Raw genomic sequence first — 14063 nt, forward strand, 5'->3', positions numbered from 1 at the left:
ATACAGAAAAGATTTATCCCGTGCGGGTAATCTGTCAAAGTAAAAATTAACAAAGTTATTTCTTAAAATATTACAGAGAATAATTAACTAACCATTATTTACAATTTCTTCCTCTAACCTATCTTTTACCTTCCCTTCTATAATACCAGTCCGATAAAACTCCCAATTAAGATTTACAAAACCACACTTCTTATCTCAAAACCAGACAGCTGTCATTCTTCTATTTGGATCGTCCTGTGCCATCTTCGTCTTAGGAATTTCTGTGTCATAGGTTACTGATCAAAAAGGTACCTTTTTCAGAGAGCTATTTTTCAGGCAGTCAGCTTACATGCTGGGTTTGTCAGTTCTCCTCTCAACTGTTCAATTTTCCCCGGACTTATATCCCAAAGCATTGGATTGTGTCATTGGCTTTTAAGATTGTCAATATGCTAAATTAAAACTGGATTAGAGTTTGATATTTTTCGGGGTATAATTTACACTGATCGGCCAAATTCAAATTTGTTTTTGTCTTCAGGCAATGAGCTAATCGAGTTGTTTAAGCAAGTGTTACATTGTTGCCTTATTGAGGTGCTGTGTACAGTAGTTCTGCTGCTTTTAACTCTCTTAAGGTACACCCACATCTTCATTACACTTTCCTTTAACAGATTAAACCAAAGTTCATAAGATATAGGAGCAGAATTAGGCCATTTGGCCCAATTGAGATATTTGCTCAGCTGACCTGCAGTTTATATGGCCATTCCCTTGCCATTCGGGGATGATTTACATTTTCATCCAGAAACCAATAAGAACATTACAGTTGGAATTTGACTCCTCCCCTACAGTTACAAAAAAGCAATTTGCAACACATTTGACCATTAAGGGATGATTTGTATTACACTGTTTCTGGAGGTGGGGTGGTCACTGCATTATATATGGAGTGGTATATGACTATGGGGGGAGTAATAACTGCGATGTTGAGAGTTTTGTCCAAAGGAAAAACTGTTTCCTTTGTTCAGTGAGTTTTTTTGCCGTGACCCTGTATGCTCTGTGAGGTGTGTTAAAGGTTCCTCCAGAAAGCTTGGACTGTACTGCACTTAATAAATTTGGTTGTTGTTCACAGAACTTGGTGTGTTGCAGTTTCATCAAGTGTGTAAGTATTCTAGGAGTAAAAGAACCTAATATATGGTGGCAGCGGTGGGATTCCAACATTCCAACAGTTTCCAGGTGGACTGAATAAACGATCATCTGAGTGTTGGTTGTGTGAGATGGATGGGCCCACAAGATAAGCTTCACCTTGATCTCTTTCTCTACCAATCGTTCGACCCCTTGTCTCCTGGGACTCAGTTGTGACAGAATCTTTGAGGTAACTTGCACACCAACGAGTTATTTTGCGTGAAGCTGGGTTTTAAAAAAGGTTTTGATAAGGGGTAAATCGGGCTTAGAGTCCCCACAGTTAAACCGGGGTTAGATTCCGAGGGCGGAATCTGGGTTAGAGTCCCACAGTTAAAATCTGGTTCAGAGTCCCGGAGTTAAAAAGGGGTTGGAGTCCTCTAGTGGCGAGATTTGAGGCTCTGGAGTGAAAAAAGTTAGAATTTGGCACTTCTTCAAATTGTTGCCTTTGTCCCTCATGCCTCCCTTTAGAAGTACTTTTAGGATAACATGGTGTCACTGGGAAAAGGGGGAGAAAGCGGAACCAGCCCGCTCGGATCCTAACAGTGAAGTGCATTGACTGCCGGGGATAGCTTTGTCTGGGTTTTTGTTGTGGGAATCTATTTCTGGGCTGTGGACTCGACTCTGCGAGTCTTTCTTCTGGGGGGGAAGGGAGTGGCATGGACTTTTTTTATATAATATATTTTTATTAAGAAAAAATAGATTTTTAAATATTACAAACACAAAACAATGCAATTCAAAACAGTACAAAAATTGTACAAAACTAAACCCAAATAATAAAAAAAATTCCCCAACCCACCCTCCTATACGAATGTATAAACATATATAGAGAAGTATAAAATCTTAAAAATTTAAACTAGTTATTTAACTAACAAAACAAATACCTAACAACAAACAAATAAATAATAATAAATCAGCCCAGCCAAACAAAACACTCATACGTTCACAGTTCCTCCTCCCTGGATATTGGACTCATGAAACACAATCGTTACAGCTATATAAAAGCCCTTGTTAGCGTGGCAGATAAATCTGTGTCCAGGTATTTCAAAAAGGGTCGCCATGTCTTGTAAAAATTCTCAGTTTTGTGGTGTACCATATTTGTGAGAAAATCCAGGGGAATATGCGCTCTAACAATCTTCCGCCAACCCGACAGGCCTGGGGTTTTTTTTTGGATATCCAACCTAGCAAGATGTTCTTCTTTGCACAGAATGTAAGAATATGTTTAAATTTTGACAAATGGTCTGGGGCTAAGTGGACCCTGTGGAGAATCTTCATCTGTAAAGCATGGGTCCTATCGCAAATTGATATCTTTCTTGCATTCTCCCAAATATCCTCCCATGCCTCTGCAGAAACTTCAACATCCAGCTCTCTTTCCCACATCTTGCAGAGTCGATCAGACTCATCTGAGGTGGCACCCCCCAATTGGTGATATTGAGTACTGACAGAGAGTGTACTCTTAGCCCTTAGTACCCCTCTTTCTATGTCAGATTTGTAGGGATCAGTCAAAAGTGTAAGTCCTTTTTTGAATAAAATCCCTAACTTGAAAAAAACAAAAGAGGTCTTTATTAGGTAACTCGTACTTCCGTACTAACTGATCAAAGGACATCATTACATCTCCCTCAAATAAATCACCCATGCAAGATATACACCTAGCTGCCCAACGTTTAAATCTTGAATCTATCATACCTGGTTGAAAACTCAGCATACCCACTAAAGGTGTAAACAAAGATGTTTTGCCAATATTACCTTCCCTCTGCCGAATTGCCCTCCATGCTTTAAAAGTATTGATGACTATTGGGTAATGGCAATCCTCCCTAACTGTCCTCACCTTGTCCAAAAACAGCAAACTGGTAAGGGGGCACATTGCCTGGGAGACTTCGATATCTAGCCATATTGAAAGAGGGTCCCCACAAACCCAATCACTTACGTAGGTCAAAAGCGAGCTTAATTGGTAATTTTTAATGTCCGGAAGGTCTACTCCCCCCCTTTTTTAAAGGCAACTGCAGTTTGGCTAATTTAATCAGGGGCGGTTTATGGTGCCAGATAAAGGAGCTGAACCAACTGTTTAGTCTCCTGAGTGTTTGTTTATTGAAAATCAGGGGGAGCATCCGTATAGGGTATAGCAAACGAGGGAGAATATTCATCTGAATAAGCGCTATCTGACCCAACCATGAGACTGGAAGTGCCTCCCATCTTTGGAGATCTTGTTTAATTTTTTCAAATAGTTGAGTAAAATTGGCTTTGAACAGCCAATCCAGAACTGGAGTAATGAATATGCCCAAATACACCAAAACCCCCCTGTGACCACCTAAATAGGAATCTATAGTCACTCTCAAGAGCCAACTCTTTCGTAAGACCATCCATAGGCATAGCCTCTGATTTAGCAAAATTAATCTTATATCCTGAAAAAGCGCCAAACACGTGAATGCATTGTATCAGGCAAGGCACTGAGACTGCTGGATTTGTCAAGAAAATTAGAACATCATCTGCATACAGTGAGATCTTATATAATTTTGACCCCACTTCTGGAGCTGATATATTGAGATCCCCACGAATGGCCTCTGCCAACGGTTCAATTACCAACGTAAAAAGTAATAGTGAAAGGGGACAGCCCTGCTGGCTGCCCCCAGAAATATTAAAATTGCTTGATCGTACCCCGTTGGTAATGACCGCAGCGAGAGGTACACTGTAGAGAACCTTTACCCATCTTATGAAAACTGCACCCAGACCAAACCGGTCTAGAGTATAGAAAAGGTATGGCCACTCAACTTGGTCAAATGCCTTCTCTGCATCTAAAGAAATCACCAATCCCTGTATTGACTGCTGCTGGCATGCTTGAATTACGTTTAGCAGCCTCCTAACATTATTTGAGGATCTGCGACCCTTTATGAAGCCCGTCTGATCCTCTTTAATAATAGAGGATAACACAGTCTCATGCTTTAACGCAAGAGCCTTAGAGATGATCTTAAAGTCCACATTTAAGAGCAAGATGGGCCTGTATGAAGCACAGTCTTCCGGATCCTTCCCTTTTTTAAGGATAAGTGAAATATTGGCCTCTCTCAGAGATGGTGGGAGACAAACATGATTGTATGAATCATTAAACATATTCAGCATCGGGGCTGACAGTATACTTATAAATTCCTTACAGAGTTCACTGGGAAGTCCATCAGGACCAGGCGCTTTCCACTCTGAAGCTGCCTCACAGCTTCCTGCACTTCTTGCTCTGATAATGGGACATTGAGAAAGGACTGTTGTTCGGGAGTCACACCCAGGAGCTTCAGATCTCTAAAAAAGGATTCCATTTTGGCCTGCCCCTCAACACAATTCTCAGACTGATGTAACTTAGAGTAGAATCTCTGGAACGCCACATTAATCTTTTTAGAATCACATGTTAGGTTCCCAGACCCTCCCTTAATCGCCGTAATGGTTTGTGGGGCACTCTTCTTTCTGGCAAGGTATGCTAATTTTTTGCCTGGCTTGTCACCATGCTCGTATAACCTTTGCTTTGCAAAAGCCAGCTCTTTCTTTGCCGTCTATGTGAGCACGGAATTTAGTGTAGACCGCTGTGCCGTAATCCTCTTTAGTTTGACCAACGAGAGTCTGTCAAAATAGGCCTTCTCGGCTGCCTTCAACCGTGCTTCAAGGAGACGTTGCTGCTCACCCTTCTGCCACTTCCTACTTGTGGAATATGAAATAACTAACCCTCTGGCATAAGCTTTGGCAGTTTCCCAGAGAACAGATGAGCTATCAACCGAGCCTATATTGATGTCTAGGAATGCCCGAAATTCCCTAGAGAAATACTCCACAAACGTGCTGTCCATGAGAATAAAGGGATCCATTCGCCTTGAATCCACTGTAACATCCTTAATTTTAACCATGAGGTACACTGGAGCATGATCAGAGATGGCAATATTACCAATCGTACAGGATACCACCAGATCCAGGGTTACCTCAGGGGTCAGAAAAAAATGAATCCTCGTGTGACATCTGTGCAGATTGGAGAAAAACGTGAAATCCCTACCTGTAGGGTGGAGACACCTCCTGACGTCCACCAATCCTAATTCCCCACACAAACCCAATAACTGTTTTGTTTGTGCAGAGGGTATCGAGGGACCTTTAGGCAACCTGTCTACTGTGGGGTCCATGAGGCAGTTAAAATCTCCCCCTATAATGATGTGCCGAGACTTGAGACTTATCAGTTTAGAAAAAGCATCTACCAAGAATTTAAGAGGATGAGCTGGGGGACAATAAACATTTAAAATGCCATATTCTTCCCCATTTATCAAGGCTTTAAGAATTACAAACCTCCCGTATGTGTCTTTAACACATTCCAACAATTTAAATGAGAGATTTTTCCTTACCAATATAGCCACTCCCCTACTTCTGGTATTAAATGATGAAAAATAAACTCGGTCAAAGCCATTCTGCTGTAATTTCAGATGCTCCTTGTCATCCAAATGTGCCTCCTGTAACAAAGCAATATCCACCTTCTCCTTTCTAAGACTTAAGAGTACCTTCTTCCTCTTAATTGGTGAGTGACTTCCCTTGATATTCCAGGTACACCATTTAATCAAATCATTATCCATAATCGTCTGCAATTACATTTAAATTCCAGAGAGGCGGAACCAGAACCACAAATTGCTGAGCCTTAGTGTCGCATGGTCCACTAAATATAAAAACTGCATAAACTAAAACCACTACATTTAACAAACATACAAAATTATTAAAAATATAAAACAACAAAAACCAGAAAACAAACCAACATATAAAGCGCCAATAGCGCTGAGTAGAGGAACTCACCCTCTGCCCGGAGGGGGCAACTACCCGTCCCGAACTGCCCATAAATAGGCATCTAACCATCTCAACCACTTTCACTTCTCCCAGCTAGAGCCGCATCACAAGCACAAGCTAAAAAGAATAAACACCCCATAGAATATCAATATGAATAAAAAAAACATTCTTTTATAAAAAAAAGGGGGAATAAATACCTCTCCCATCCTTTGGTATGTCCTAACTTAGAAATTTAAAATGTACATCTTAACCACCGCTTGACCCAGACCCGACCTCCGTGCTGCGACCGGTGAGCCCTCTCTATCTTCAATCCTCTCATGCTAGTCTCCAAGTCAAGGAATTTCGGAAGCCAATCTTCAACAAATTCCGCAGGCCGCTCACCTTCCTTACCCTCAGGCAGACCGATGATCCGAATGTTTTTTCTCCTGCCCCTGTTTTCAAGATCATCTACTTGGTCACGCAAATCACGAACTTGTGTCTTCAGGGCTTGGATCTCTTCCTTGAATGAACTGGCATCAGCTTCCACTGCTGTGACCCTGTGCTCCACCTCATCCGTCCTCTTCTCCAGGTCTCCCAGCTGCTGCTTATGCTTCTGCAGCATGAGAGAGACTTGTGCCAGCTTCTCTTCAATCTGTTTCCCCAACATCTCGCAAGATTTCAAGAGCTGGTTCACCAGGTCCTGGAGAGTAATCGGCTCAGAGGCTGCTGCAGGCTGAGCTGCAGGCCCGGCCTCAGATGCTCCTCCTCCCTTTTTAGGCATTTCTGGACAGCTGAAAAAACAGGTAAGTCAATTTTTAAATGGTTTCTTGGGGCTCCACAATCTTTTCAATGCCCCAAGAAATCCTGATGACCTGGGTTGGGTGGGTTAAAAGACCGTCCTGCTCCTGCTGCGACGCAAAGCTCTGCAGTGTGATCTTCTCAGATCGCCGCCATCTTAGATCTCCGGACTCTTTTTTTAAGTGTGAGAGTTTTGTGAAGTATTTAAGTGCCCTTATCCAAGAATTCAGATTTCTCTGTGGAGTGGTGTGCAAGGACAGACTGAACTTTGTTTTCAGGTTGGATTTTATTGAAGGAGATTTTGACTAACTGGCTCTTTTCCAGTGGACTTGGAGGAGGTGGAGTGGTCACTAAGGACTGTAAATTTAAGAACTTTACTGGTGAACTTCTTTTTCCACGTGGGAGGATTCTGGGAATCCTATCTATTTGCATGAGTTAGTGATTTTTTGTTGTGTGTCAATAACTTGCTTAAGTACTAGCTGTAAGATTCTTATGAACAATTTGGTAGTACCTTTCTCATCCCCCATCTAGGTGGTTATCATGGAATGATAAAAGGAGAGAATGAGATATTAAAGAATTAATTTGCTCAGCTGATCTGCAAGAAATTGAATGCCCGGGGTTAAGGTGGCATGTCTTTGTCTTATAGGTAGAATGCAGGAGGTTTATACGGCCATTCCCTTACCATTCGGGGATGATTTACATTTTCATCCAGGAATCAATAAGAATTGGAACTTGACTACTCTCCTATAATTACAAAAAACAATTTGCAACAGATTTAACCACTAAGGGATGATTTGCATTACACTGTTTCTGAAGGTGAGGTGGTCACTGCATTGTATCTTGAGTGGCATGTGACTATGAGGAGATGGTTGAGGGTTTTCCTGTGGGCAGTACTAACTGTGATTTTGAGAGTTTTGTATAAAGGAAAGACTATTTCCTTTGTTCAATGAGAGCTTTTGCCACGATCCCATAAGCTCTGCGAGGTATGTGTTAGAGGTTCCTCCAGAAATTCTGTACTGTACTGTGCTGAATAAATTTGGTTGTTTGTTCACAGAACATGGTGTGTTGCAGTTGCATCAAGTGTATAAGTATCTCAAGAGTAAAAGAACGTAACACATCAAGTTTGCTCTGTCATTCAATCATGGCTTATATGCTCCTCACCCCCACCTCCCTGCCTTCACTCCATATTCCTTCAATCCATTACCAATTAAAAATCTGCCTAACTCCTTAAATTTACTCGCTGTCCCAGCATCCATCACACTTTGGCGTAGGGAATTCCACAGATTCACAACCTTCTCAACTCTTTTAAATTTGCTTCCCCTTATCCTAAGACTATGACCTCTCACCCAAGAGGAAGCATCCACTCCACGCCTATTTTATTCATATCTTTTATCATCTTGATTACCTCATAATCTTTCCTCATTCTTCTAAATTCCAGAGAATATAGGCCTAAACTGTTCAACCTCTCTTCATACGACAAACCCCTCATCTCAAGAATCAATCTAACAAACCTCCTCTGAACTGCCTCCAATGCCACTACATCTTTCCTCAAACAAAGGGAGCAAAACTGTATACAATATAATGCAGCACCTCGCATTTATACAGTGAGGTGCTGTGCTTTGGGAAAGCAAATCTTAGCAGGACTTATACACTTAATGGTAAGATCCTAGGGAGTGTTGCTGAACAACAAGACCTTGGAGTGCAGGTTCATAGCTCCTTGAAAGTGGAGTCGCAGGTAGATAGGATGGTGAAGAAGGCGTTCGGTATGCTTTCTTTTATTGGTCAGATTATTGAGTACAGGAGTTGGGAGGTCATGTTGCAGCTGTACAGGACATTGGTTAGGCCACTGTTGGAATATTGCATGCAATTCTGGTCTCCTTCCTATCAGAAAGATGTTGTGAAACTTGAAAGGCTTCAGAAAAGATTTACAAGGATGTTGCCAGGGTTGGAGGATTTGAGCTGTAGGGAGATGCTGAACAGGGTAGGGCTGTTTTCCTTGGAGCTTCGGAGGTTGAGGGGTGATGTTGTAGAGGTTTACAAAATTATGAGGGGCATGGATAGGGTAAATAGGCAAAGTCTTTTCCCTGGGGTAGGGGAATCCAAAACTAGAGGGCATAGGTTTAGGGTGAGAGGGGAAAGATATAAAAGAAAATGATGGGGCAACCTTTTCACGCAGAGGATGGTATGTGTATGGAATGAGCTGCCAGAGGAAGTGGTGGAAGCTGGTACAATCGCAACACTTAAGAGGCATTTGGATGGGTATATGAATAGGAAGGTTTGGAGGGATATGAGCCAGGTGCTGGCAGGTGGGACTAGATTGGGTTGGGATATCTGGTCGGCATGGATGGGTTGGACAGAAGGGTCTGTTTCCATGCTGTACATCTGTGACTCTATATCCCAGGTGCAGTCTCACCAAAGTATTAGATGCAAAAATACTTCCTTACCTTCATATTCTATTCCTTTAGCTATAAAAGCCAACATTCCATTTGCTTTCTTAATTATCTGCTGTACCTGCATGCTGTTTTTATGACTCATGAATGAGTACACCTAGATCCCTCTGCATCAGATCACCCTGAAGTCTCTCCCCATTAAGATAATAGGTTATCTTCCCATTTTTTCAATCCAAATGCATGACCTTGCACTTATCCACATTAAACTTCATCTGCCATGTTTGACTAACTCTCCTAACCTATCTATATCCATTTGCAAGGTTCTTATTTCTTCATTGCAACTTACTATCCCGCCTATTTTTGTGTCATCCTCAAATTTGGCTATACAGCTTTCTGTCCCTGTATTCAAGTCATTTAATATAGATTGTAAATAGCTGGGGTCCAAGGACTGAACCCTGTGGCATCCTACTAGTTAATCCCTACCCCTGAATTTGCTGATTTTTAAAACTGTGGTCATTTCCATTGATTATCTTTATTATACAAGGAATTGTTTGTAAATATTGGTTCCTGTTTTTCACTGTGATTCTCAACTGCCTTTGAGTACATGCATATCCAAATTGCATTGTATTCAGGATTGATACTGGGTCAAAAGCTAACTATGTTCTAAATCTTTAGTTAACTTCTGATTCAGTATCAACTCCAAATACGATGTAATTCATCAATCATCTGATTTAATCTTACGTTTATGTGGTGTTAGTCAAAATTCTGTGGTAAGATTGCCTGAGTTGATTCGTAATGTTCCACCATAGATTCATAGAGCTGTATAGCATAGAAACAGACCCTTCAGTCCAACTCATCCATGCCAACCAGATAACCTAAATTAATCTAGTCCCATTTGCCAGCATTTGGCCAATATCCCTCTAAACTCTTCCTATTCATATACCCATCCAGATGCCTTTTAAATGTTGTAATTGTACTAGTCTCCCTCTGCATGAAAACGTTTACCTTAGGTCCCTTTTAAATTTTTCCTCTCTCATCTTAAACTTATGCCCTCTAGTTTTGGACTCTCCACCCCACATGATTTTATAAACCTCTATATGGTCACGCCACAGCCTCCAATGCTCCAGGGAAAATAGTCTCAACCTATTCAGCTTCTCCCCGTAGCTCAAACCCTCAAAACCTGGTAACATCCATGTAAATCTTTTCTGAACATTTTCAAGTTTCACAATATCCTTCCTATAACAGCGAGACCAGAACTGTGCACACATTCCAAAAGCGACCTGACCAATGTTTTGTACCTCCCGATTCCTATACTTAATGCACTGACCAATAAAGGAAAGCATACCAAATGCCTTCATCACTATCCTATCTACCTGCGACTCCACTTTCAAGGAATTATGAACCTGCACTCCAAGGTCTCTTTGTTCAGCAGCACACCCCAGAACCTTACCATTAAGGTATAAGTTCTGCCCTGATTTGCCTTTGCAAAATGCAGTACCTCACATTTATCTAAATTAAACACCATCTGCCACTTCTCAGCCCATTGACCTATCTGATCAAGATCCTGTTGTACTCTGAGGTAACCTTCTTCACCATCTGCTGTGTCAAATGCAAACCTCCTATGTTCACATCCAAATCATTTATATAAATGACGAAAAGCAGTGGACCCAGCACTGATCGTTGTGGCACACCGTTGGTCACAGGTCTGCAGTCTGAAAAGCAACCATCTACCACCACCCTCAGCCTTGAACCTTTGAGCCAGTTCTATATCCAAATGACTAGTTCTCTCTGTATTCCATGTGATCCAACCTTTCTAAGTGGTCTACCATGAGGAATCTTGTTGAATGCATTATTGAAGTCCATATAGATCATATCCACCGCTCTGCTTTAATCAATCCTCTTTATTACTACTTCAAAAAACTCAGTCAGACTAGTGAGACATGATTTCCTATGCACAAAGATTTCCTGAAGAAGGGCTCATGCCCAAAATGTCAATTCTCCTGCTCCTTGGATGCTGCCTGATCTGCTGCGCTTTTCCAGCAACACATTTTCAGCTCTGATCTCCAGCATCTGCAGTCCTCACTTTTTCCTGTGCACAAAGCCACACTGACTAACCCTAAACAATCCTTTACTTTCCAAATATATGAAAATGCTGCCCCTCAGGATCCCATCCATCAACCTGCCCACCACTGATATCTGGCTCATCATTATACAGTTTCCTGTCTTTGCTTTACCACCTTTCTTACATCAGTATAAAGATACTTCACAGAAATGGTTGTACACTTTTTTTATATATTTCGAGTGTTGATGGAGCAACCCATTCATAAATTAGATCATATAAAGATACATTGTATTCAGAAATGAAAAGGAGTTTGGAATCAATAATAGCTAATTAATATTTCTAGCTATACACAATGTATTCCACATTGGACAACAGAGGAATCCATTTTTGAGGTCTGATTACAGGTTTCCCAACATGTCAATGAACATCACTGATAGAAGTTTTGTAAGATCAACAAGAGAACAGGCTGTTTGAATTTGTGAGTTGCTGCAGCTGAATTGACTCTTTAAACATTTCCCACTTTATTCACAAACTTACCTTTTACTCTATTTACCCAACCAACCTTAGGAAGCTCTCTTCCCAAAACTACAGAATTGCTGTTTTAAGATTCCTGTTTGTGAGTGGAGTATGTCACAAACATGAGGTTGCCAGCAAATATTTTGAGATTACGATTTAACTCCAGGTCTGCATAATACTAAATCTAAATCTGCCTTATTACTAGTTGGTTCCACAATGTCTCACACAAATGATAGCATATCCAACTGTACAGTATTCTATATTACTTGTGCTAAAACTTCTGGGATGAAAGGTGAACCCTCCCCTTCAAAAGTAAGAATATTACAAACACCCACATTCCATCAGTGACTCCAAGTCATTGCTGTAATTTAGAAACCATCATGATAGTAAAACGGATTCTTTAAGGACTCCATTTAATAACTTCCTCCACTGTGGCATTGAGGATCTAAAATCTGGATTTAGGCTGTTGTCAGGAGCAACCATTTAATGCATGCTTTTACTAACTACAAAATGGCTTCTTAATGCAAGTAACATAAAATAACATTAAAAAATAGCTTTTAGGAGCGAATTAACATTTTTATTTATAATGGCATCTAACTGTGCTGAAAACTACATTCCTGAACTAATTGAAAGAGATTAGCAAACATTGCCCTGTTCATAGTATGAATTAACTAAGTAAGATATGACATTATTAAAGTATCCTGAATTGACCTAAGAAACCAGGTGTCCCGGAGATAAAGGCGTCTATAACAAGTCAGTTCCCAGCAAATATCATTGGTTTAAATTTTATGTCTATTTGTCATTTTATTGGATTAATTTTGCAATTAGGGCTGTTCTGTTTGTTAAGAGACCTATAAACGTTGCCTGTGTTTAAGCTAAAGCACAGCAGCCTTTCCAGAGTACACAGAGGGGCTTAACCCCTGTGTTGCTGGATAACCTATGCCCGGTGTCGTAATAAATTGTTGAATCAGACCAAGCTGCTAGTTTTTATTTGACCGATTGCAGAACCGAGAGGCCCCTCCTTGGTGTCCAGATTTACAGCATAACTTGAGAACATATTATTTTCTGTCACCAAAATCAGAAATGTTTGTCTGCAACAGTACAGTAAGATGCTGCTGAGGCATTCTTGCCCCATTCTAATTTGCCTCCCCGGAAACCAGCATTAGTACGTTCAATTAGAATCTGCAGTTCACCATTTTCCAAAATGAAACTATTTCCTAGCCATAGTTCATAAAAACAAATTAGAAAGTATCGATGAAATATTTTGAGTAACTTTCCTACAAAAGCAGACTTGAGTATCAACAGTTACACACTTCAAATATTTTTAATAGGTTGAAAGACAGGAACAATGGGATAGTTGATAACAGAAATTATACCGGTGTATATTTTATATAAAATACACTCATATAATTACTCAAATAATTAAGAAATTGAAATTTAATCATTCTAATGGTGTACAGAGCTGGTAATAAAACAATAGCTCATATTCACATTGTTAAAATCACTTCAAGTACAGTAGATAAATGCATGTTAATCACAAGTAAAATGAAGTTCCACTACGTTTTTGTTCCATCTACCTTAAGTCTATTTGAAAGTGTAATCGATTCATTAAAATGTTGCATTCATCTTTTACATGGCTTAAAAAAGGAGCTTCTTCTCGTCATGCTATACCTAAAAACATTGTTTTATTCTGGTACGTCTTCAACTGTTGGGGTAAATGATAATCAATTATTATATTAATGCTATTATTCAACTGGTGAAATATATATTTCTACTGCTTATTAAAAAACGTTAACTCTGCCTTACTTCCTGTAATATTGACTTTGTTTCCAACCAAAACAGCAGCTTGGACGAAGTCTATCTTCAAGTAAAATCTCTCAGGATCTGTCTATATTGATTTAAAAGATACATACATAAGTTAAAAACAACAAAATACATCACTGTTCTCTCCTGGTCATGATTACTTATTTTCTAGTAAGTTGTTTTTTTATATTCTTTTTTGTTGTTCAAAGGTAGGTTCTTGGATATACTGAATGGTGCAATGAATTTCAGTGCATGCCTCACTCAATGGCTACTGCAAATCTGGATTAGTAAACAGAACATTGTGAAGAAAGATTAATCATGATATTTTCTTCTTCCTTCACATCCCCAAAGATTATTTTGTCATATGACAACAACAGAGCAAATGGACAAAGAGTTGTACCTAGGATTACGTCAATTATTAGAAGTTACTTACAGAGTGATTTTTTTTTCCTACTGTTCTGCTTGTGTCAAAAGCAAGTAAACCTGTTACTAATTTGGCCAATATTTTTAATAGATCTCAGCAGAGGTCACTGGAAATTACTTGGGCCCAAGAGTCCTGAGGGATCCTTTTCCCT

General features: G+C 40.1%; 1 protein-coding gene across 4 annotated transcripts in view; it reads right to left on the bottom strand.

Annotated features, from left to right (window-relative positions):
• Window positions 1–12999: 12999 nt before the first annotated feature.
• Window positions 13000–14063, bottom strand: part of armh1 (armadillo like helical domain containing 1) — a 60547-nt gene continuing 59483 nt past the window's right edge. For 3 of the 4 annotated variants that reach the window (XM_043699172.1, XM_043699171.1, XM_043699169.1), the window contains one exon: window positions 13000–13573. In XM_043699172.1, coding sequence (XP_043555107.1) covers window positions 13457–13573 — 117 coding nt within the window. In that variant the 3' untranslated portion in view covers window positions 13000–13456. The remainder of the gene's footprint in view (window positions 13574–14063) is intronic. The other variant, XM_043699170.1, reaches the window with a different exon arrangement.

This window comes from Chiloscyllium plagiosum, chromosome 11, assembly GCF_004010195.1.
Source record: "Chiloscyllium plagiosum isolate BGI_BamShark_2017 chromosome 11, ASM401019v2, whole genome shotgun sequence".
NCBI lineage: Eukaryota > Metazoa > Chordata > Chondrichthyes > Orectolobiformes > Hemiscylliidae > Chiloscyllium > Chiloscyllium plagiosum.